This window comes from Chiloscyllium plagiosum, chromosome 4 (genome assembly GCF_004010195.1).
Source record: "Chiloscyllium plagiosum isolate BGI_BamShark_2017 chromosome 4, ASM401019v2, whole genome shotgun sequence".
Taxonomy (NCBI): Eukaryota; Metazoa; Chordata; class Chondrichthyes; order Orectolobiformes; family Hemiscylliidae; genus Chiloscyllium; species Chiloscyllium plagiosum.
Window position 1 is genome coordinate 53,898,999 of NC_057713.1, and position 23,212 is coordinate 53,922,210.

Below are 23,212 nucleotides of genomic sequence, written 5' to 3' on the forward strand. Positions count from 1 at the left end.
TCTGGTTGGTAAAACAAAATTTACCATATTTAGGAATCCAAAAAGTAATTAAATTCAGAATTAACATAATGATAAAGCAGCAATTAGATAAAACATCCTATGGAGTTACAAAAATCCATTGCATAATTTAAGCTTCACAGTTAAGTTGTTCATATCCTATAGCTAATCTAACACTAGTTTTGAATCAACTACTGTTTACATGCAACAAAAAAAATTACTCACCTTCAGGTGTAGTACTCATTTTTTTGGAATGAATTTACCTATACAGACCATTGAGTAAACTATTCAAATTAACAGGAAAGCCTTAAAGGGACATTCAGGCTGGAGTGGGACTTTTCCTTCCCACATTAAAATAAAGAATACAGGATGGCGTTTTCAGCTTTTACTTTTTACTCAATTGATGAGATATTTCACATATTACTTCTATTTCAACTAATTGGTACAAGTGCACCAACTTTATCCAGGAAAAAAAAGATAAGTTGTTAAATTTTAGAGTGTCTGTTCATTTTACCAGCATGGTAGATTTAAAATGTAAGCCACACTGGAAGAATGGTGTTGTAGGCTAAATTGGAGATAGAGCTAGTGACTGTGAAAGATTTTGAGATAGTGTTAAGATATAATGGTGTTTGAAAGATTGTGAGAGAAGGGAAACAGAACCTGGAAACCAATACCTGTTGTGATTATTGTCAATGGTGATGTTTCTGCCAAAGCCTAATTGTTTAATTATATTTTCACAAGAACGACATGAGGCAAAGAGCCTCAAACCAAGAAACAAAGGTGTATGTGAAAGTTAGAAGATTAGCAAGTATAAAATCTATCTCCTGTGGTTGAAGTGCCTTGTATGATTGCAACTTACTCAGTCTCTAACCAAGGATTTCCTTGATGTGGACCTTGGAACAGTTCATTGAATCATAGAATCCCTATAGTGTGGAAGCAGGCTATTCTGCCCATCGAGCCTACATCACCCCCTGAAGACTATCCCACCGGATCCACATCCCTACCAAATCTCTCTAGCCCTACATTTCCCAAGGCTAATTCTCTTAGCCTGCACATCCCTGGACATTACGGACAAAATAGCATAACCAATCCACCTAACCTGCACATCTTTGGACTGTAGCTGAAAATTGGAGCACCTGGAGAAAACCCATGCAGGCATGGGGATATTGAGCAAACTCCATAGACAGTCACCTGAGGGTAGAATCAAACCTGGGTCCCTGATGCTATGACACAGCAGTGCTAACCACTGAGCCACCATGTTGCCCTATTACGTCAGAATATGGCTAAGAATTTCTCACCGGCTATATGCTTAACATCACTGACCCTCGATTGTCTCTCGTTGTCGAGTGAATCTGATCAAATTCAAAAGCCGCCTTGTTGAAAATGACAGGTGAGAGTGGTTCCTTGTTTTGTGAGGACCATTGCAGTCAGTACTTGACATTTAAAGACACTTTTCCTACTCCCACCTTGACCAAAGGGTAAAGATGTTATCTGATAGACTAGAAGATCTGCTAACATTTTCAGCCCTTCCTAACAGCTTCATTTATCACCAGCATTAAATAAATGGACTGCCACAATGTTGTCAAAAATAAAACATCAATGCTCCATTTAAAACAAAAAGACTCTTCACCCCAACCCTATGTCTTGGAAGCTGTTGAAGATATTCTTCTGAAATGCCAAATTCATTGCTAATGTTTTAAGTCATCTGGGGCCCACAAAATCTGCACAGAACTGATCGTCATTTTGGGAACACTTGGTATAAATTTTGGATGCAGTAATCAGTACTGACAAAAGGAAGTTACTGATATAGTTAAAGTTTTGTGAAAAGTATTGTACGTGAGGAAAATTGTAGTTCCTTTACTGTTGGCCGAATCTCAATTTTTAGATGCATAAATTGGATTGAGGTACAGAACTGTGGATCAACATATGATTGGTTAAATATAATTTATCAATAAACTGTATTTCTAGCTACTTAGTTCAAAATTCTACAAAATCTTATATCAAAGCATGTATGGTAAATCAATATATATATCAGCCAATTCGCTGGCATGCTTATCTTCAAAATTAATTTCATTAGGCAGTGGGAAGGCCATCAAGGAATTTTACCCCCACCCCCACCACCAGGAGAAACCACATTTTGCCCCTCATCCACTTTGCTACAGGTTGTCTTCTTCAATCCCTTTGGTAGCTGAAGATGCATTCGTCAGTTTTTGCTTGTGGCAACATAAAATCAGATCCAGTAACTTTATCTATGTTGTCATAAGCAAAAACTCTGAGAAATGCATCCTTAGCTACCAAAGGGGTTGAAGAAGACAATCTGTAGCAAAGTGGATGAGGGGCAAAAAGTAGTTTCTCCTGGGTGTTTGTTCCATCCTGACCTGACCACCATTTTGTGGCAGGATGTACAATGCATAGACTAGTTCTCCCTTACCCCCTACTAAAGGTTTTATGGCCATTTAGTGATCATTTAATGGCCTTTCTCTCTCAGTTTCATTTCTTGGGGTAGCTGGAGGAATTCAGCAGTTACAGGGATGCCTCTTGGGTAGGCCTCCATGAGGAAGAAGGTGGTGCCTCCACCTGTGACCTCTTCAATGTTGGATTTCCCACCTGCCATCCCTATTTTTCCAATAGCCTCTAACCTCCCTATTACCCAACATCCAGGCCTCATGCCCCATGCTAACCCTGAGACCACCACACTTCGCTGGTTCAGGACTTAATCCATTTCAACTTCTGATGCTGCTGGGATAAGTCAGATTGGCTGCCAGCTGAAGGTGGAACTTCCTATTGACCGAGGGCTAGAAGTATCACCATCTCCTTGAAATGCCAAATGGCTTGGGGTAATCGGTTTCAACCAGGATGAGTTTCCCCCTGTTTCTTTGGATGTCAGGGGATTCCACCATCTACAGATAGTACTGGCTGCTAACATGAAGAGTTACAGCAGAAATGGAGAATCACTTTTTTGTGGTATTAATATGATCTGTTGCATTTTTGCAATATTTTCAGTTAAAACTCAGAATACAGTTAATCAAGTTACATCACTTAATCATGTCAATGCTGAATACCATATGATTCAAAATTTACAAGTGTTCTCAAATTGTATGCTTTTGAGAACCACGTGGAAGTAATTTTAGATGCTTTAGGTTTGAAAGCAACTACATGATAAGCAGTATTGTCTTCATGCTATTCTTTCAAGGAAGATTTTGTGAAGGATGAAAAAAATGCATGGACTAGTTCTTCCTTTTCTTGTCTAAGAATTTCCTCTCCAACTGAACATCTTCATTGCAGGCTTTGAAATTGAAAAGTGACAATTCGGTGTCTTGTGCTATTTTGAATAGGAGTAGTTGTAGTTTATGGTAAGAATGGCTTTAAGGAACTAATATGTTGTTTGAAACTGGAAATGCAATAAAGAACAAAATAAAAGTTAGATCTAAATGAAATAGAAAACAACTGTACTACGCAACTGAAGCCTTCCAATGCAGATCAGTGGCGCGAAAGTAATACATTCCAACATTTGGAAAACTTTCCTGCATAGCATGTAGCAAAATCAATGTATTTTATAAAAATATGCCTCACGTTCACTACACACAATATACTGGGAAATTACCTGCAAGAAAAACAGCAGAAGTCTGTGTGAGAACAGCCTTAGCAAAACGGGAACAGAAAATTATCACTCCAGCCTGAAACTTGAATTTCCACTTATTTTTCCAATTGGCCTGTCTAACTTGTTCACTGTACGTTAAGAGTACAACAAATGCAGAAGAATTTATATTATGTACTACAAATTTAAAAGTGAATTTACAATGTTGTTCTAACTAACACAGCATACATTCAATGATAAAATGCACAAAGTTCAGTGACAAGACTGGGTGCTATACCATGACAGTTTGCCAAGCACAGCAAAATATATTGATTTCACGATTACTGAAGGTTAGCTTAAGAAGGACAAGATATGATTCAAACAAAGCCTATTGCAAGAGTACATATAAACCAAGTACTTACAATGTAGAGGTCAAAAGTTCATTTAGTGACTTCTATTCTCAGCCCATAGCAAGCAAATTGTAGCATTATGTCCTGCCAGTGAAATTTGAACTTCAGCAATACATTCATGTAATACAAAGGTACCTGAGATCTGTGACAATAAGACTTACCCTTTATGTTACTATAATCCATCTCCCAACACCAATATCATGGATCCTTTAAAATCCATAAACCTCTACGGCTATATCTTTTGTATAAAGCTCACATACACTGAGTCGATATAACAGTTGAAATAGTTCTGTAATTATTATTGTTGTGACAAGAAATTGCTTACAGTGCAAAGGGAGAGAGAACTACACTGAAATAAAAGATAGGTGTTTGCTTCTAATTGGCAATATTTACAATAATGTGGTTTCTTTATAAGTTCTCTCATTAATAATGATTTTTTTTCCACTCAACTGCAACCTCAATGTCCACCTTAGCTATCAGTGCACACGAATATTGCTGCTGGCAGGCTAATACCTGTATGGTCTAAATTTAACATTGTACAGACACTTTCCAATTATAATATAAAAATGTGTTGATTTTTCTCTACAAATGTCAATTTGCAATGTTTGTATTCTAATATTTTTGTGTGTCAACAGTCATGATTTTACATTTCGCAGTACAAGTACAGATTATCAATTTTATGGGGCCATCGTTAATTTCAAAGTTTAATACAACTGTTTTTATTTTTTCCAAGTTGTTGATATTATCCCTGTATCTCATACGAATTATAGAAGATCTCTAGGTGACATGACTGCTGTATCGTTTACAAGAAATAGTCAACATGAAATGGTGTTGCACAGTGATCATGTGGATAAAATACAGCTAAATTAATTTTTACTTTCATTTATATCCCTACAGAGCATCTCTTAAAAAAATGAAAATATTAAAAAGACACATTACAGTCAACACAGAAGGGAACACTAAGACATGATATGAGTGCATATTTACTCTTTTCATGTGTTGTACAAAAAAGAAACTGAAATGCAGAATGCCTCAACCTCTTAACAGCATTTAACATTTAAAATAGAAAAGATGTTGATTTTCAACATGTCAAGACTGCACATTCAGCCAACCAAAAACTAATTCAATGCATTATTAATAGCAATTTGCATGAAATTAGAATCCAATGAAAACAATGCTGTAAGTGTAAGCAAAAACATACAACCATCTGTGCAATATATAAAAGAAGTACTCTTGGGGAGGTTATACAAAAGAGCACAAAAACATTTTAGTTAAATGAAATTACAGATTAACCAATACCTGCATCGTGTGCAGTCAGAAATGGTTCTAATCAAGATTCCATTAAATCTATAGCAACACCCACATCATATAATTAAATCTTGCAGTTTCCCTACCAATGCATTTAGATTGAAATGTTCAAAAGAAATGTGAGCTTTCTTTAAAAAAAATCCTTAAGGGTGAAGTATTACAGCAAGTAAGTATGAAATCATACACAACAAAAATTAAGAGAATAATTAGCATGATTACGAGTGACTCTTCTCCAGCATCACCTAAATATAAACCCCTGAGCTTAACTGTAAATACATACAGTCAGAATGGTGACGTGGAGAATCTTCAACATACAGTCTTCAATTCCTTTCACTCCACTGCTTTGGTTTCATTCCTTTCAAGTGAAGCATTTCTATTAAGAGTTGTTCATTCTGCTTTGAACCAGGTGTACTTGCAACTTGTTTTAAAATGAGTAGCACTGGTCAAACCTATGATGGACATATACACATTCTGCAGCTCATACTGCTTTTTTTCTGCCACGTTGAACAGGTCGATGTACCAAGTCGTACGTAAAGCTGTTTTCCTCACAAATCACAAAATTAACTCTTTTCTGGAGTTACTGATGTCAGAACATCACCCTCTCATCTCTGAGGACTATGCTTCTGTTCTGATATAATCGTTTGTTAAAGTGACCTAATTTCGATATACTTTTTCTACACAATTGTGCCACATTACCCTTCCATGGAATTATAAATTGTGCTTTATCAAACTGTTATTAGTGCCACCCATCACCTGTAATTATTGTTTCTTGCCATCTGAAGTTAATTTAAATATGCCGTCCAGTAAGAAAATAAAGTGGCTTATCATCACTGCTGCTAGCTGTCTGGAACTCATCACGCAGCCGGAACTGCCATTCATCTTCCAATTCCAGGCGTACAATTGTTTGACGTAATGAACTTCGGTCTTGACAAATCATGCAAAGTGTGGCACCTTTAATTGCAAAAGGAGTAATGGTAACTTATGGTTTCACAAAAAGAAAATTTTCAAAGTTCAGCTTCTACATACACATACACACAAAACAAGGGGTCGAGGTCTGTTAAGATATTTTTAAACACAGTGCAGTTATATTTTAGGGACTGGAATAAGTAATGGGCATAATCAATCCTATTGGCTAAGTGTTCTCTTGAGGCAGCAGCTGAAGTGAAGTGATACTTTGTCCCAGCACGAAACAGATTAAGGATCAAGACAGAGAAGATAATGTCTACAACTTGAAGAAGTTAGACCATGGAGGACAAATAAGATGATACATCTCAGAGATTAACAGGCTTTTTAAATTCAAAATGTTCTTTTCAGTAGTTAATAAACCTACATTATTCATAATTTGGAAGTAAAATTCCTCGCGCCAAAATTGTTACTTTGCCCTCGATAAGCTGGATAAATATATGAACACTGTCAATTTGTTTAGAAGATTATCAGACAAGGGGTAATCTAAGTTTTGTTTCCATACCATGCTGCCTCTGGACATTCTGAATGAGAAATAAGAGTCACTCATCAAATAAAGGCAAACAAATATAAACAATCTCCTTCCCTGGCCATTCTTTATTTTCCAAGTCAGAAAATATATGTAAGAAAGAACAGACAATCTATTACCTTTAAGAAACACGAATTTCTTGAGAAAGTCGGCAACAACGAATGAGTCACAGAGGTAGAGTAGAAGTCCACTGAACAAAACCTCCTCAAATTTTATGTTAATCGAGTGAGGTCGTGAACTTACGTAACACACAGAAATCTAAGAATTGGAAATAACAGAAATATTAACTATGTAACTGTTGGATCTTAATGGAATATCTGTTTCTTGCTAACATACAATCACTAATAATATACAGCACACTACCAGGTCATTGAGTCCAACTATCGTGGTTATGTCAGAACCAATTGAATTTCATTTCTTAGTGACTATCTTATATTGATGACAATGCCTACAATCTGGAAACAACCTCTGGACAGGATTTCGTGGCCTCCATCAATGGGACACGGGGCCAGAAAATTCTGGTGATGGTCAGTGTACTGCTTTCCCAACATTTCCCTTATTGACAGGAAAAAATGACTTGAATTGCTATTGATTTACAGAGCCCATCAACTGACAAATCAGTCCTCCAGTACTGCTTCATGTTGACTGTCAGTTGGAGGAAGCAAAGAGGGTGAAAAGGAAGCAAAGGGGTGAATATTTTCTAAGTGGGGACTTCAACATTCATCACTAATGGGGCTTAGTAGCACCACTGCAAACAGAGCTAACTGAGTTCTGAAGGAGATAGCCACTAGGAGGGGCCTGTGACTTGATGAGGCAACCAAGAGATAAAAATCTACTCGATGCCATCCCCACCAATCTATCTGTCTCAGATGCAGTGGCATATGACAGCATTGGAAATTGTGACCAGGGTACAGTCCTAGCAGAGATGAAGTTCTGTCTTCACATCTAGGGTACCCTCCATTATGTTGTGTGGCACCACCATGTGCTAAATGGGCTAAATTTCAAAAGTATCTAGCTATTCAGGTCTGAAGCTGTAGACCATCAACACTAACAGAATTGTATTCAATTACAGCCTGTTACTTAATGGCCTGGCATATCCCCCACTCTACCATTACAATCAGCTGTGGTATCCAGTTTAATTCAATGAAGATTACAGGAGGATATGCCAGGAGCAACACTGAGCAAACTTAAAAATGAGTTATCAGTCAACTTGATAAAGTTCTCATACAGATCTGCATTTTTATCAAACAGGTAACTGGCCTGGCCAGTGGTGCCACATTCTGTGAAATAATTTTAAAAATGACAGCCAAAAGTCACCAAGTGGGATTTTCTAGTTTGCTTTCATGGATTAAAGCAGATCATTTGCCTTAATTAGGGCAGTAATCTAAAGTTGGACACCAGCAGACTGGGATGTTACAATATCAGGCAGACCCACAAGCCCTCCTTGCTTGTAGCCAAAGTCACCCTGTATAGGCAATTCTTTTACTCCACATTCATGGGCTGACTGCTTTTCCAACTTATGATTACATTTTTAAAATAGTGGTGAGAGGGGAACCTTTATGTTAAAGCTCAATTAATTGCAGCCTACTACTTCTCTGAAACTGGAAGCCTCTGATTGGCCCTCAAGCTTCAAGAACCCATCTGCCATTCTAAATCGATATGGGAACCTGTTTCCATGGGAATGTTTCCATGCCAATGGAAAAGGTGCTCCAAATAAAAGTTTAAACAGTAGTAATTTTTCACCCCACAGGGCAGATTCCCAAAGCAAAATCTCTGCCCTCTGTATCTGTCTTATTAATACCTTCAATAATTTTAGAAACCTCTATTCAGTTATCCATAAAGCCTCTTTCAAAGGTCAAAGGACCAAAGCTGGTTAGCTTTTCCTCTTGGAATAAGCTCGTAATAGTGGCACCAAGCCTGTGAATCTTTCTGCACCTCTCCAGTTTCTTTTCATGGTTCATCTACATCCCTTTAATGATCTGGTAACCAGAACTGTACACAATACCACAAGTGTGGTCTGAATGAGATCTGATACACCTTTAGCATAACGTCTTTACATATTAATTCTACTCTTCCAGAAATAAACCCTCATACTTGGTTTAAGCCAAACTATTTAACTGAGCTATCTTTGCACGATCTTCCTTAAAGTCTTTTAAAATAATAAATATCCTCCTATAAAACAGATTTAATGCTGTAACAACACTTCTAATGCTGGAGAGTAGAGTGTAAGTATTGAAGTATTAGGTGCAATTGAAATACAGCTACACTGAATAGCTAGTCTGAAAATGTATATTAATAAGTTATATAAACAAGGGATCAAATGATTAGTTTAAAAAAAGAAACTTGTCTGCTATCCATTACAGTTTATGTATTACTGAAAAGAGACAAATTTTATAAGAGCTTTTCATCTTGCACTCATCAGGACAATTTGCAAGAGTACCAATTAAAGGGAAGATTACCATCTATACTGTATGAAGGGAGAATGCTGATTGGTTGACAAGTGGACTCTTGATTAGCAGAGATGTTTCCATGGAAAACACAGCAGTTAGTGATGATGGTCTGTTAACTGCAGGTTTTGCTTAGATTTCAATTCTAATGGATTAATTCTGATTCATCAGGTCACTGAAAGGGAACTAGCAAATGACTGTGACCTATTTTGTTGAGTTGAAACAGGTACAGTGCGTTCATATGTTCTTTCTACCTACAAAGAGCAGGACCCCATGAATTAACAATTCAAGTACAAGCAGGTGCACCACACAGAAAGTCCAACTGACAATCCTAAATCGCCTGTCAGCTTAATTCTTCGCTCATTCAAGATTCTACAGCAAATTAATTAATTATTTGTCAAATTGTAGAATTACTTGTAATGTTGATCATTATGCTCTGAGTTTTACATGAGTGGACTGGTTGGGTATGGTCCGTACCTTGCTAGCTGCAAACAGGAAAAGAGATCTGCTGTTTGTTATTATCTGCCAGTCTTTAAGAAATATGATCTACATACTTGGCATCACACTGGTACTGAAATTCATATATCACTTATTTGTGTGTTGCCAGAATGTCATTTTAGCTTGTTCGCTGAATCCTGATAATGATGAACTTTCATGTTGCTATTGCATAGCAGCAGCGTGAAACAGCTTGCTCAACCTGTTTCTCAAACTTTGATATATCTTATCTGAAGTAGTCTGGGTACTTTTCAAGACCAAGAGTGATCATTTTAGAGTATTCCATGAGTTTACATGATATACAGCAAAGAAATGATATGATGAGGGCTGCCATCGTCCTGTGGGATGCCTATGTCAGCATCAAGTTTATATGGTGAACAAATACTTTGGCTCATATTTATGAAGTTGCTAAATAGGTCAATAATGTTATGCATAAACTGTAGGAATCTCAATGAGTATGCTGACCAATAAAGAGACTATCAGAATAAAGTTAAAAATCACACAACACCAGGTTATAGTCCAATAGGTTTAATTGGAAGCACACTAGTTTTCGGAGCGATGCTCCTTCATCAGGTGATTAATCCGAAAGCTCCGAAAGCTAGTGTGCTTCCAATTAAACCTGTTGGACTATAACCTGGTGTTGTGTGATTTTTAACTTTGCACACCCCAGTCCAACAACGGCATCTCCGAATCATGACTATCAGAATAGACAGAGATAGGCAACCCCCTGGCAGATTTCTCAACTAGAACATCAAAAAAGGTCATCATTTGAATATTCCAACATGTGGAACAAAGTGTTTCATATTCCAACTGTGCAACAGCAACATGAATGGTGTTCACCATTAAGAGGATGTAGCCATAAAGTCAGAAGGATTTCTGCCTTTCACACAACTGAATAGTGTGATATATGAGTTTCAGTATCGCTGTGATGTAGGCCATAGCCCCAAAGACTGGTACATTATACAAAATAGCATTTCCCTCTGGATGTTCACAACAAGCAAGGTTCCTGACTATACCCAACCAGCTTGCACTGACAAAAAGATTAAATTCTGCAATTGGACATTATTTGGGTAATCATGGCCGTACGAGAAATTACACGATAACCCAATTTAGTCCTGTCGGTTGGACCAAAAGTGTACGTGCTTGTGTGTACTGGAAGCTACTTTATTAATATACTTTACAGACAGAAAGAACATGGGTATGGAATGTGTCTGTTTCAACTCAACAATATAGGTGATAGCCATTTGCCTCTTCATTTCTCTGGGCAATGAACTGACCAATCAAAGTCAACTTGCTTGGTTTAAAGTTTAAACTCTTATATTCTCCAAGGCAATACATCTACCAATTAGAGTTTACTTGCCCATCAGTAAGTACCCTCCTCTAATTCAGTATTCATTTTAGCTTTCCCTTTTATTGGTATTCTTCAAAATTGTTCTGATGAATGTAAATGAACAGCTTTAACAAAAAAAGTGTCTTTTTTCAGTGAAGTTCAAATTCTGTACCACCAAAACACTATTAAGCTTGGTTTAATTAATTGTAATACTAATTTAATAGATTAATGTTATTAAATAATTAAATCTTCAATGTCCAGGAATTAACTTGTTAATGCAATGTTAAGCCATTTGATGCTGATGACCAGATAGATCAAATGGAATGGCAAATGCTACACCTACAAATACATACATTAAATATATATGGTGGAATGTGCTTCTCACATTCAAGTTTATTGCATGGTTAATACCAGTTTATTGCAGTAAACTATTTTAGCAAAGGCTCACCTCAGGACCAAGGTTAATGTAGCAATCAATGGCTAACACAGGGTTGTTGCTATTGTGTACAGCTTTAGGAAAGAGTTTGTAACTGGCATGTTGGAGAAACTTTTCCAGGAGAAACTGGGCTGGAGCAGCTAACATTGTGCTTTCACTATCTGGAGCACAGACATACTGAGAGGCAGAAATGATATTGAGGCTTTCAGACACCTGTCACACAAAGAAAAGATTGCTGTCAGGAAGGAAACTTAATTGCTTCTCGGTTACTAGTGATTAGTCCAAAGCTCCGCGATGGTTTCTTCTTGCATATATTACAGCACAATGAGACCCCTGCTAAGTACTTAATCCTTACACAAATAAATAAATCAGTAAAATACGTAGAGATTTTCAGAACAATAAATTATTTCCTGTAATGGAAAACAAAGAAAACATGAAAATAGTTCATTAACTGCAAATGTAGAATTAGGACTTTAAAGTTTAGACAATTAATTAGAATCATCCATATATTGCAATAAGTATTCTCAGGAACCTTGATATAATATTTGGTTGAAGTTTAAGGTTTAGATTAGATTAGATTACTTACAGTGTGGAAACAGGCCCTTCGGCCCAACAAGTCCACACCGACCCGCCGAAGCGCAACCCACCCATACCCCTACATTTACCCCTTTTAACGTAACACTACGGGCAATTTAGTATGGCCAATTCACCTAACCCGCACATCTTTGTGACTGTGGGAGGAAACCGGAGCACCCAGAGGAAACCCACGCAGACATGGTGAGAATGTGCAAACTCCACACAGTCAGTCACCTGAGTCGGGAATTGAACCCGGGTCTCTGGCGCTGTGAGGCAGCAGTGCTAACCACTGTGCCACCGTGCCACCGTTTATTGCATGGCTAATGAAAAATCAGAATATGTGCACCTTTGTAGACTTAAATTTAAACTTATTGTAGACTTAAATATAAACTACTGTTGAAGAAAAAGGTGCAAGATTTAAATGGCGTCATTACAGCCTGAACCTTGCATTTGATGTGTTACTACAGAGACCCAAGGAATGAGAATCACATTACTTAAAAGGCTACTGCTGCAATTTTAAGGGGGCAGTCATTTCAAAAGAATTGCCTCCTAGTGGGGGAAGATAACACAAAATCTTCTCCAGCCTATAAGAAAATTGAAATTAAATTATTAGCTAGAATTTCAAGTTTTAGTAAGGAAAGTAGTGATGCAAAATGAAAATGACAGTGAAACAATTAAGAATGTGCAAAACAGATTTAAATGGAAATAGCAATACCTAATAAATGGCCATGCTATTGAGGGATCTCTGCTCATTACGTTTAGCAAGCTGAGGCAACGTTTTTGGATGATTGGTCATTAGTTATGTCAAAGTTTGCAGATTGGTTTAGGATCTGATCTCCCTCTTTTTCTGCATTAACCTGAGGAGATTAGCTTGACGCATTCACAAACAACAAAAGTGGAGAATGCGCAAAATCCAAATAACACCCTTATATCTGAAAGGAAGTAAGAAGATATTCAAATATTATTGGATTCAATTCTAGGTTCCATTAATGGATAGAAATGCACTTGCTAACTTACTCCATCTCACTGTCCTCTGTATAGAAAAAAATCCAACAGCAATAAAAAATATAATACTGTTTATAACCTTGCACCAATACTTGAGCTCTTTTTAAAGTTTATGAATAACCAGGAATCAACTGCTTACTGCCAGCCTTACCTACGGCTACTCTTGAGAAGCATTACGGTAGGCCAAAAGGAATAAGCCTTCTCTAGTTTCTAGGAAGAATTTAAAATGATAGAAGGGAAATGTGCTGAGAATTTTTAATAATAGCTAGTTGTTAGTAATAAGTACTAATAGATTATTGGGAGTTCTTTCTTTTCACAATGATTGTCAATGATAATAATTATAAGATCTCAGCGAATAGAATCAAAACCTTGTCTGAATTAGGTTTTGGTCATTCCAATATGGTTTGTAGTGGAAATTGGTAAACCATACAAAATTACTCAGAACTCCATTAGAATGATGATAGATAATGAGAGAGGTCATGTGGATGACTCCTGTAGAAATGGCAAAATGATGTTGAGTCAGGGTATTCGATCGTAAAAATCCTGAATTTTAGATTACCTTTAATCTTCCATTCATTATTAAAACAACTTACACTTATATTGTGCACCATTTATGTAGGTAGACATCCTAAAATGCTTGATTACAATGAAACAATTTGCCTTTCACACATTTTTAACATTTGATGACACATACTGATAGTTCACTTTAACTTCTTGCAAGAGTATCCAAGTCAGGTTTAACATATTCCTGTTGAGCATCAAACCCTTGTTTGCTATTCCTTACCATAATCTTTGGTTTTATGACAAAGTCTTTATGCCCTCCAACCTGGATGCATTTCTTCATGAGACTAAAGTGATTAAATCGACAAATAAGTAAACCACTGCTGTTTGTCCGTAGGTTGAAGTCAATGTCTTCACAGGTATACCTATTAGAAACAGAGGAGCCACTTACAGTGAAATTCTCTTTGTACAAGGATACAAATTGAGCTACAGAGTTCTGAATAATCAATCCCCTTTTCCAAGGGGATAAGAATTTCAGACACCAGGAAGGCAAACATATTTCAATTTATTTCTAGTCTGACTTTTCTTCCTTCACTGCATGACTTCATTGCTGGCAAGGTCTTTGTTTACTGCCATCCCTAACTGCTCTTGAGAGATTGTGATGAGCCACTTCTTTGACTGTTGCAGCACTGTGGTGTAGATACACTGATTAACACTGACACCTCTCCTGTGGCCAGGGAGAAACTGAAAATTATTGACAAACTCCTTGCCATTTCCTTCCTTGTCTCACTCAAACGCCTGCAATACAATTCATCTGGCCCTTGAGATTTATCTATTTTTAAGTTTGACAGACCACTCAGAATCTCTTCTCTGCCTATGCTAACTTCCTTAATCATATCAAGTCTTTCTCTGTGTTTTCTATACCCATATCATCCCTCTCACTAGTGAACATCAACACAAAGCATTCACTTAGAACACTATGTTCTCAGGTTCCATACACAAATTATCACTGTCGTCCGTCATGGGCTCTACTCTTTCTCAAGGTTTCCTTTTACTTTTAGTAACTTAGGATTTTCTTTTACTCTACTTGCCATTATCCTTTCATGCTCCCATTTTGCTCTCCTAATTTCCCTTTATAACATTCTCCTTTGCATATTCTATACTCCACTAGGGCTTCTGCTGTTTCAAGCCTGGGTATCTGCCACAAGCCTCCTTTCTTCTCTTTATGCAATCCTGAATATCCCTCGATATCCAGGGATTGCATGGATTTGTCGCTCCCATCCTTTCTGCTTTGGAACATGTTGACCCAGTACTCTCCCTATTTCCTTTTTGAATGCATACCACTGTTCTAACACAGATTTACCTAAAAATACCTGCTCCTAATTTACTTTGGTCAAATCTTATCTGGCCTTATTAAAATTGGCCTTTCCCATGAAAGAAGAGATCCAATCTAAGGATTACATCCTTTAGGAAATTGTGAGGTCAGTCATTACTGGTGTTACTGAGACGTTTGTGGCGATAAAAACATAAGAAATAGGAGTATGTAAGTCATTCAGCCCTTGAAACTAGCTTACAGGTATATAATACCAAGGCTATTAGACTCCATGGGTCAAATTCTCTTTTGTGTCAGCTCCTCAGAGCAACTCTAGATATTTCAAAACTCTATCTACCACTTTAACTACCATATATTTTAGAGAGGGACATTGAAAACAGTCACCCACTGTCCGTGCCACTTTCATTACTTCCTCCAAGTGGTATTCAACATGGAGGAATGTTGATTCATCAGCTGAGGTGGGGAACAGGCAGGAGGTTTACTTGCCTATGTTTGATCTAATGCCATGAGACCACATGGATCCCACAGTCAATATTGAGGAACCCTAGGGCAAATCCCTCCTAATTGTATCCTGTTGTGTCTCCAGCTGAGGTGGGATGGTCATGGACATTGTCTGTAAGGTATCATTCCGTAAGTATGATTATGTCAGGCTGGTGCTTGACTAGTCTGCGACACAGTTCTTCCAATTTTGTCACTAGTTTCCAGACATTAGGGTGAGTTTGCAGGGTAAACAGGCTGGGTTTGTCATCAACAATTCGTGCCCACCATGACGCTGGGTGGTCTGTCCAACTTAATTCCTTTTCTTAGATATTGTAGAAGACTGATGGAACTGAATAAGTTGCTTGGACACTCCTGTCAGCAATTGAGAGTCAACCCTATTGCTTTGGGTCTGGAGTCACATATAGACAAGATGAGCTAGGAAGGCAGATACTCTTCTGTTGAAGAAGGAAAGTGAATGATTAGTGAATCAGACTCTTTTAATGACAAATAATAATGGTTGGCATTGGTCTTGTTTTTAATTCCAAATTCATGAATTAAATTTAAATTCCACCAGTTGCCATGGTGTGGTAAGAACTCATGCTACCAGAGCATTGGCTTCGGCATCTGAATGACATAATGTCCAGTGACATTATCACAATGCCCTGCCTCCCACATTTTTACTACGGATGACTCTGACTTTAATAAGATTGTGAGAAGCAAATGTTTAAACAAACACTATCAAAAGAGGTTTTCTTATTTTGTTCGTTTCAGGAGTATATGAAGGTCTTGACAGACTTTCCAAACCTGCATGTAATGAATACAGTAAGAGAGGGTATTGAGGATGCATCAGGCCATGGAAGAAATATTGATTGGTCTAGGGAGTATGAAGGAAGGGATTTCAAATGCATGGATGAACTTTGAGGAAGAATGGCTAAGGGTGGAGAATAATGAGGCCTACCTACCATGAGCAAGACTGGGATGATTTTGCAGCCAAGTAAGGAGCATTTACTAACCAATCTACTTTGTCCCCACACATTTCTGTGCTCAGGGCTGAATCAATTGCTCTCAGTGTCTGTCGGAGTCCTTTTGTAAATGAACAGGTTCTGAGATTTATGATAAACTGCTTTTTATACTAGATTAGAGCAACTATTGTGGAAAACTTAGCAAAGGCTTTGCCACCATTCCAAAACTTCATCCCACAACTTACAGAAGTGTCAGGAACATTTCTGTCAATCTCTGTCACCGATCTCTTGCCACTTGAGAATTCACTCATGGCAAACAGGTAACTGGCTGGAGGCATGCAGATTAAATCTGAGACTTAGAATAAATTACGCTCCCAGTTCAGGCCAGTTTGCTGCTCACTTCAGCCCTTGCCAACATTCTAATTCTTGACCAAGTCACAATTTGACCAAAATATGCAGTGCAAGCAGGAGTTAGAACCTCAGAATGTGCTGGCTACAGGACAAAACTTTTGTCAGAATTTTCTTAGCCCCAAATACCATAGTTACTTCAATGCTTTACACAAAATTACAGTCCGGAGTCACTTGAAAACAAATGTGATCAATTCTCCTGTTCTTTTGTGAGATGGCTACCAAACTCAAAGCCTCACCACTTCTTTCCTGAAAACATATCTCAAAACAATTGTCAGCTATGCAATTTGAAACAATTAACTGAATTAAGTTGTATAGTGACAAGACTTAGAAGTCCAATGCCAAACCTCATTTACGCAAATAAACTATAATGGTTGTTTATTAAACCATGATAATACAAAGACCCTAATCTCATGATCAATTTTATTTTCTGTTGCTCTCTCTCTTAATTTTTGTATTTGACTTGAAAAAATGATTTATTGTAAAACTAACTTGGTTTGAACCTTGGCTTTAATGGAAATTGATTTTTAAAAAATATAAACATTTGATAAAATCTATGAGTTCATTGAAACTTACCTGTTTAGATCATATTGTACATTCTGTGTCAGGTCAACATTCAACAGTATAAAGTCATGTATGTGACAGCGAGAGAATGGCATCCTCAATTTGCTAGCATTTAGCTTGCTGTTCCATTTTTGAATTCCACAGAGTGCATAATGAGTAATCTTTGGTGTGGCCTCAATGTGCAGCATTACAGTCTTCAAGGAAACGTTCTTTGTGGAAACTATGGGTTCCTTCGTTTCACTGTTTAAAAAAATCTGTTGGTCAAAAACTTGTACACAGCCATTTCATTTTACATGTCCACATTCCTAACACACAGCAGTTCTTAACAATAAAAACAATAAGCTTCATCTGATTCCTGGATCAGTGGTGCTGGAAGAGCACAGCAATTCAGGCAGCATCCACCACTTCATCTGATTCCTGTCTATGAAAACTTATTATTCTGAAAATGACTGCAGCATTTGTCTAGATAATAATGACTGCATTTCAAAACAATTTATCTTTAAATTTGTTTTAGATGTTTCAGAGAGAAGCAAGAAGGTGCTTATATGAATATCCTCTAATCTTTATTTGGACACTATGAGTGGGATTTAATGCTCTCTTTCGAGGCAAACTTGGAGGGGAGAGAATTTAATCAGGCAGGAGGGTGTTGAATGAGTACCTCATTGCCTCCTACCTTTGCCCCAAATAAGCCAGGGCTGGAAGCCCTGCAGACGGTCTTCCTGTCTCATCCACCAATTAATGTCCGCGAGGGCATTCATTTCCACCATCCTCCAACAACTGATATTCAACCAGTGATGGGTGGGACAGTCTCTATGAGGGAATCCAAAAAAGTATTTCATCAATTTTATTTATGGGCTCACAGATTTATGCTTCACAGTGGTCCTGTGAAGAACCTTAGGATGTCTTATTAAAAGCACAAAACAAATACAGTTAGTAATTTTTTATTTAGTTCTGCAATGCCTGGCCTAGAAATATTTAATGCGGATATCCAAAATGAAAAGCATTTGAACCTCTGAAGGATATGGAAGAATGGGAGGTACTTCGTGGGGTATTTACAAAGCTGAACCATCATCTAGTTGTTAGACGTGGTTTCAATCTGTCTGGGATTTCCTGGGTAATTATTCAGCTATGCAAATCATTTCTCTCCCAAGTCTCAGACCCTAATTAAATGTTGGAAACCTTTGTACAGTATCCTGGGAGGTGGAGAATTGCCCATTGGATGTTTTAACGTCCTGGGCAATTCCCATAGAGTCAGCACACAAACTTGGAGAATGGTCCCAATGTGCAACTTTGTAGGCATGTCCAGTTTCCAACTATCCAGAGATCAGAAAATCAAGGCCTATATTTAGCTTTACACATTTGCAGACACTTTGTTGTAAACCACTGTTAGAAGTGCTTACAGAGCGTTTAAGTGATGCTGTGGATCAGACCAAAAGCATATATGTTCGTTCATCAAAGGATACATATCTGAACCTTTTTGCTTGACAGCTATTGACTTCCTTGTCATGCATTTCAAAAGTTTGCAATCATTCCTTTCATTTTGCTTTATTCCAAGTCTTAACTGTTGCAGGTCAACAGGAAATAAAAATCCCAGCAAGGAAAAAGGAATAATCACAGTAGGAGGTCCCTGCTATGTATTCTATTGCTCTCTATCATTTTAGTTTGAGAAACAATAAACCTGCAAGTAAAGAAGCAATTCTCTAAATAAATATATTCTGCCATTAATAAAGTGCTTTATTTGTCTTTCCTACCTGTCTGATTCTGATATATTATGAACATTCCAAAGGACACAAGAGTCATCTATGACAAGTATAAATGGCCACACACACTGTCGTTTGACGCCCATCTCTTCTTGACGGTTTCGTTCCAATTCCAAATTGTGATATGAAAGTTCTTTGATTAGAAAGTGGGCAGCACCTAAAGAGGTCAGAATTTAAACAATGAGTTTACACAATTTGCTAATCTAATATTCTGAATAATTGCTGAAAAAGTATTGTTAAGATTGCTATTGGTTCAAAGTATGATATTAAGTGGAAAAAAATAATAATTAACCATCACTAAAAATTGTAGCTGTACTCTTCTCTCATTTCAAATTAATGGAATACGATTACTGTTAAGTGATCTGCAATAGGTTAATGTTTCTCCTTGACATAAAAAGGGCATTTCCTTTATTTAACTGCTGGCATTGGGAGTGGGGAGACGGTCGGGACAGGAGGTGGAGGAGGAGGGGAGAAAAATAGGATATGGTTCGATTGGGACAAATCTTGGGGAAGTGGGCTTTCATGTTTGCCTCCCAAAAGAACCATTTTAAGCTGAAGCTGGAGTAAGACATTTTTGGGACTGAACTTACAGCCAGATTGGACATAGTTCAGAAATTAGCCCTGCAGATAGTATGCCAATCAAGTCATTAACACCTTAATTTTACAGTTGCTTTACACTTTCCCTCACCAAGACGGGCCAATTTAGGTGCAGCAATGACAATGGTAGCCTGATTACTAAATCTATTTATTATCAAAGATTTTAAAAAGGTAGCAGGAGAATGCCTATGATTTGAAATTCCCTTTCTTGATGGCTGCTGCTCCAGTCAAGCTGGATGGATCTTGATGGGTCCTCCAGCTTGGGAGTTCACCGATCATCATTAATTGGATGGGAACCTGTCTCCATTCTAATTAAAGGGAGCTCTCCTATGAAAGTTTCAATGTGGTTGCATCATCCCATCCTTACCCCAACCCCTCTAGGGGTGGATTCAAGATCCAGAAGCAATTCTGAACTTGGTTTTGCATCCCTAGAGGAAAACACCAGTTCTTGAAGTGAGATTGAGTCTCCCTCAACTTATGCTCCAATACTGGCATGGTTCTGAAACATTTTATGAAGTCCTTCTTCCTGATCTAACAGACAAATTGCTCGAGTGTGTGTTCACAAAGTTGGCTGTGGAATCCAAAGGCTCACTCTCACTAGTTCCTGTGGTCTTATCTTTGGACATTTGGACATGCCTTCTGGAATGGTGAAGCAAAACTTTATATTCTCTTGAGGTTGTGCAGTTAGGAAAACTTCAAAAGTACGAATGATCGATGGAGATGGTCCCAAATCACAACAAAATACAATGCTGCTTGCAGATTGAAACCAAAATTGAAGTAGTAAATAATTTTCAGGGTTTGCTCAGAGCATTTAGAAGGGGAGCTTAATCGGGTGGGAGGCACAATTCAGTTTCCCCAAGGCGGGTTGAAGTATGCTTTTAAATTCTGAAAACTTTTCAAGTGACTTTTCTGTCTTCAGGAAACCGTTTTGCATTCAATTAACTTATTATGAATACTCATTAATGCTCTAGCCCAGTAGAATTACAAGAGCAATCCTGCTAGCCAAAACGCTGGGAAACCAATGTCTTCGCACACCCAACTATACATATATATGAGGCATGTACCTGGTTGATTTCTTCCTCCAAACACCAGTTTTAAGTTACTTGGTTCCTTCAAAACCATGGTGGTTCTTTATAAAAACACTTCATGTTAGGAGTGTAGCCTCTCCATGACAATCAGCTCATGGGAAGTCTCAGACATAATCAGTCTGGCTTGTTGCTGTTTAATACTTGCAGTTTTACAGGTGACGTCTGACCAGGCCAATAAGCCTGCCCAAGCAAGGCAGCCACACTGGCCAATGCTAACAAACCCGACTGGAGCAGACAAACAGAGTTAAACTCAAAAGGGGCTGAACTCAAAAACCTCAACACACGTATGTAATGAGCTGAGAAAGTGTAATCTTTCAGGAAAACACAACCAGGTCTAGAGTGGAAGTTCCTCCCAGATTTACAACCACCCCGCACTTAATCTCAAAGAAGAAAATTCCACCCAATAAATCTCGTCTAATCGACAAGGGCGTTGAGAGATTGCTATTGTCAGTAAACAAAACAAAACGTGGAAGAGATTCATATAATTTCCACAAGGACAAAGCTTTTAAAGAAGTGCTCCTTCTACTATGATTAAAAACAGGAAGTACTGGAGAAACTCAGCGTGTCTGGCAGTATCTGTGGAGAAAGAAACAGAGTTTCAAGTCCAGTATGACTGCCCTGCAATTCTGTTGTACTTGACAATGGACCAACTTGAAGCAGACAAAGAATAGACAAATGAGGAATTCTTTGATTTACAAGTCAAATGCAAAAATCATCCTAATATCTTCATGCTTCTGGATTGTGTGTCAACTATATTATTTTTGTTTCCATGAGAAGATCTCATTAGTGAAAAAAATTCCAAACATATGCATTCATAAATTGTCTAACTTGATTGTTAAAAATAAACAAGAGCAATATAAATTAACTGCCATGAAAACATACAGAATCAATCACATGAACCACATGCCAATTTTAAAATACAATGTCACAACTATTCAGTGAGAAAGATTTATGGACTCTGCAAATTTATCTACTTCAAAACACATATAAATCATGTTATGCAGCATGTTATCCAGTAAAATATGAAACACTTACTGCTCACTACAGCATAACCCTACAAATAAAGCAGACTTACTTACCCACCCCTGCATCATTGAACATGCCAGGTAGTACCAACATAATGTGATTGGGCCAATATTTTCGATAGAGAGGCATTTCAAACTCTTTGACTACCAGGACGTGAAGGTGGTTTGCACCCTCTATGGCATGGTAGAGGTTCAGCAGGCCATGCTCGTGTCTCCCAGTAGTAGGTGTAAAGATAGGACTCTTGACTGACTTGGGATTCTGCTGAAACAAATTAAGTAAACTTTGCTAAATAAAAATATTTCTTTCAAATAGGAATCTTTTTTTCATATAATTAGGATAACCAAATGTCAAAACATTATGCATTTGAAATTGTCAAGTTGCTCATATTTATTATGGTGATTAAGGGGCAGGAATGGTTGTTGGATGTTCCAAGGTTTAGACGTTTCAAAAGGAATGGGGGTGGGGAGGTAAAAGAGGTGGAGGAGTGGCATTGCTAATCAGGGATAGTATCACAGCCGCAGAAAGGGAGGTCGCCGAGGAAGGTTTGTCTACAGAGTCAGTATGGGTGGAAGTCAGAAACAGGAAAGGAACAGTCACTTTATTGTGAATTTTCTACAGACAACCCCCAGTAGCAACAGAGACACAGAGGAGCAGATTGGGAGGCAGATTTTGGAAAGGTGCAGAAGTAACAGGGTTATTGTCATGGGTGACTTTAACTTCCCCAATATTGATTGGAACCTACTGAGTTCAAATATTTCGGATGGAGCAGGTTTTGTCAGGTGTATCCAGGAAGGGTTCCTGATTCAATATGTAGATAGGCCGACTAGAGGAGAGGCCATATTCGATTTGGGGCTTGGCAACGAACCAGGCCAATTGTCAGATTTCTTGGTAGGACAGCATTTCGGTGATAGTGATCACAACACCCTGACCTTTATTATACTCATAGAGAGGGATAGGAGCAGGCAGTATTGCCAAGTATTTAATTGAGGGAGGCGGAATTACAATGCTATTAGGCAGGAACTGCAGCACCTAAATTGGAAACAGATGTTCTCAGAGAAATGCATGACAGAAACGTGGAGGTTGTTTAGGCAGCACCTGCTGATAGTGCTGGACAGGTTTGTGCCACTGAAGCAGGGAAGGGATGATATGTTGAAAGAACCTTGGATGACAAGGGATGTGGAACATCTAGTCAAGAGGAAGAAGGAAGTTAACTTAAGGTTGAGGAGGAGAAAGTGAGGACTGCAGATGCTGGAGATCAGAGCTGAAAATGTGTTGCTGGAAAAGCGCAGCAGGTCAGGCAGCATCCAAGGACAGGAGAATCGACGTTTCGGGCATAAGCCCTTCTTCAGGAATGAGGAAAAGTGTGTCCAGCAGGCTAAGATAAAAGGTAGGGAGGAGGGACTTGGGGGAGGGGCGTTGG

General features: G+C 38.1%; 1 protein-coding gene across 4 annotated transcripts in view; it reads right to left on the reverse strand.

Moving 5' to 3' along the window:
* Positions 1 to 2,186: 2,186 nt before the first annotated feature.
* greb1l (GREB1 like retinoic acid receptor coactivator) overlaps positions 2,187 to 23,212 on the reverse strand; it is a 348,765-nt gene continuing 327,739 nt past the window's right edge. For all 4 annotated transcript variants that reach the window (XM_043688240.1, XM_043688239.1, XM_043688237.1 and 1 more), the window contains 7 exons: positions 21,846 to 22,050; positions 19,073 to 19,238; positions 17,334 to 17,561; positions 13,858 to 13,999; positions 11,505 to 11,705; positions 6,904 to 7,042; positions 2,187 to 6,243 (listed from right to left, as the gene is read on the reverse strand). In XM_043688240.1, the coding sequence (XP_043544175.1) occupies positions 6,080 to 6,243; positions 6,904 to 7,042; positions 11,505 to 11,705; positions 13,858 to 13,999; positions 17,334 to 17,561; positions 19,073 to 19,238; positions 21,846 to 22,050 (1,245 nt within the window). In that variant the 3' untranslated portion in view covers positions 2,187 to 6,079. The remainder of the gene's footprint in view (positions 6,244 to 6,903; positions 7,043 to 11,504; positions 11,706 to 13,857; positions 14,000 to 17,333; positions 17,562 to 19,072; positions 19,239 to 21,845; positions 22,051 to 23,212) is intronic.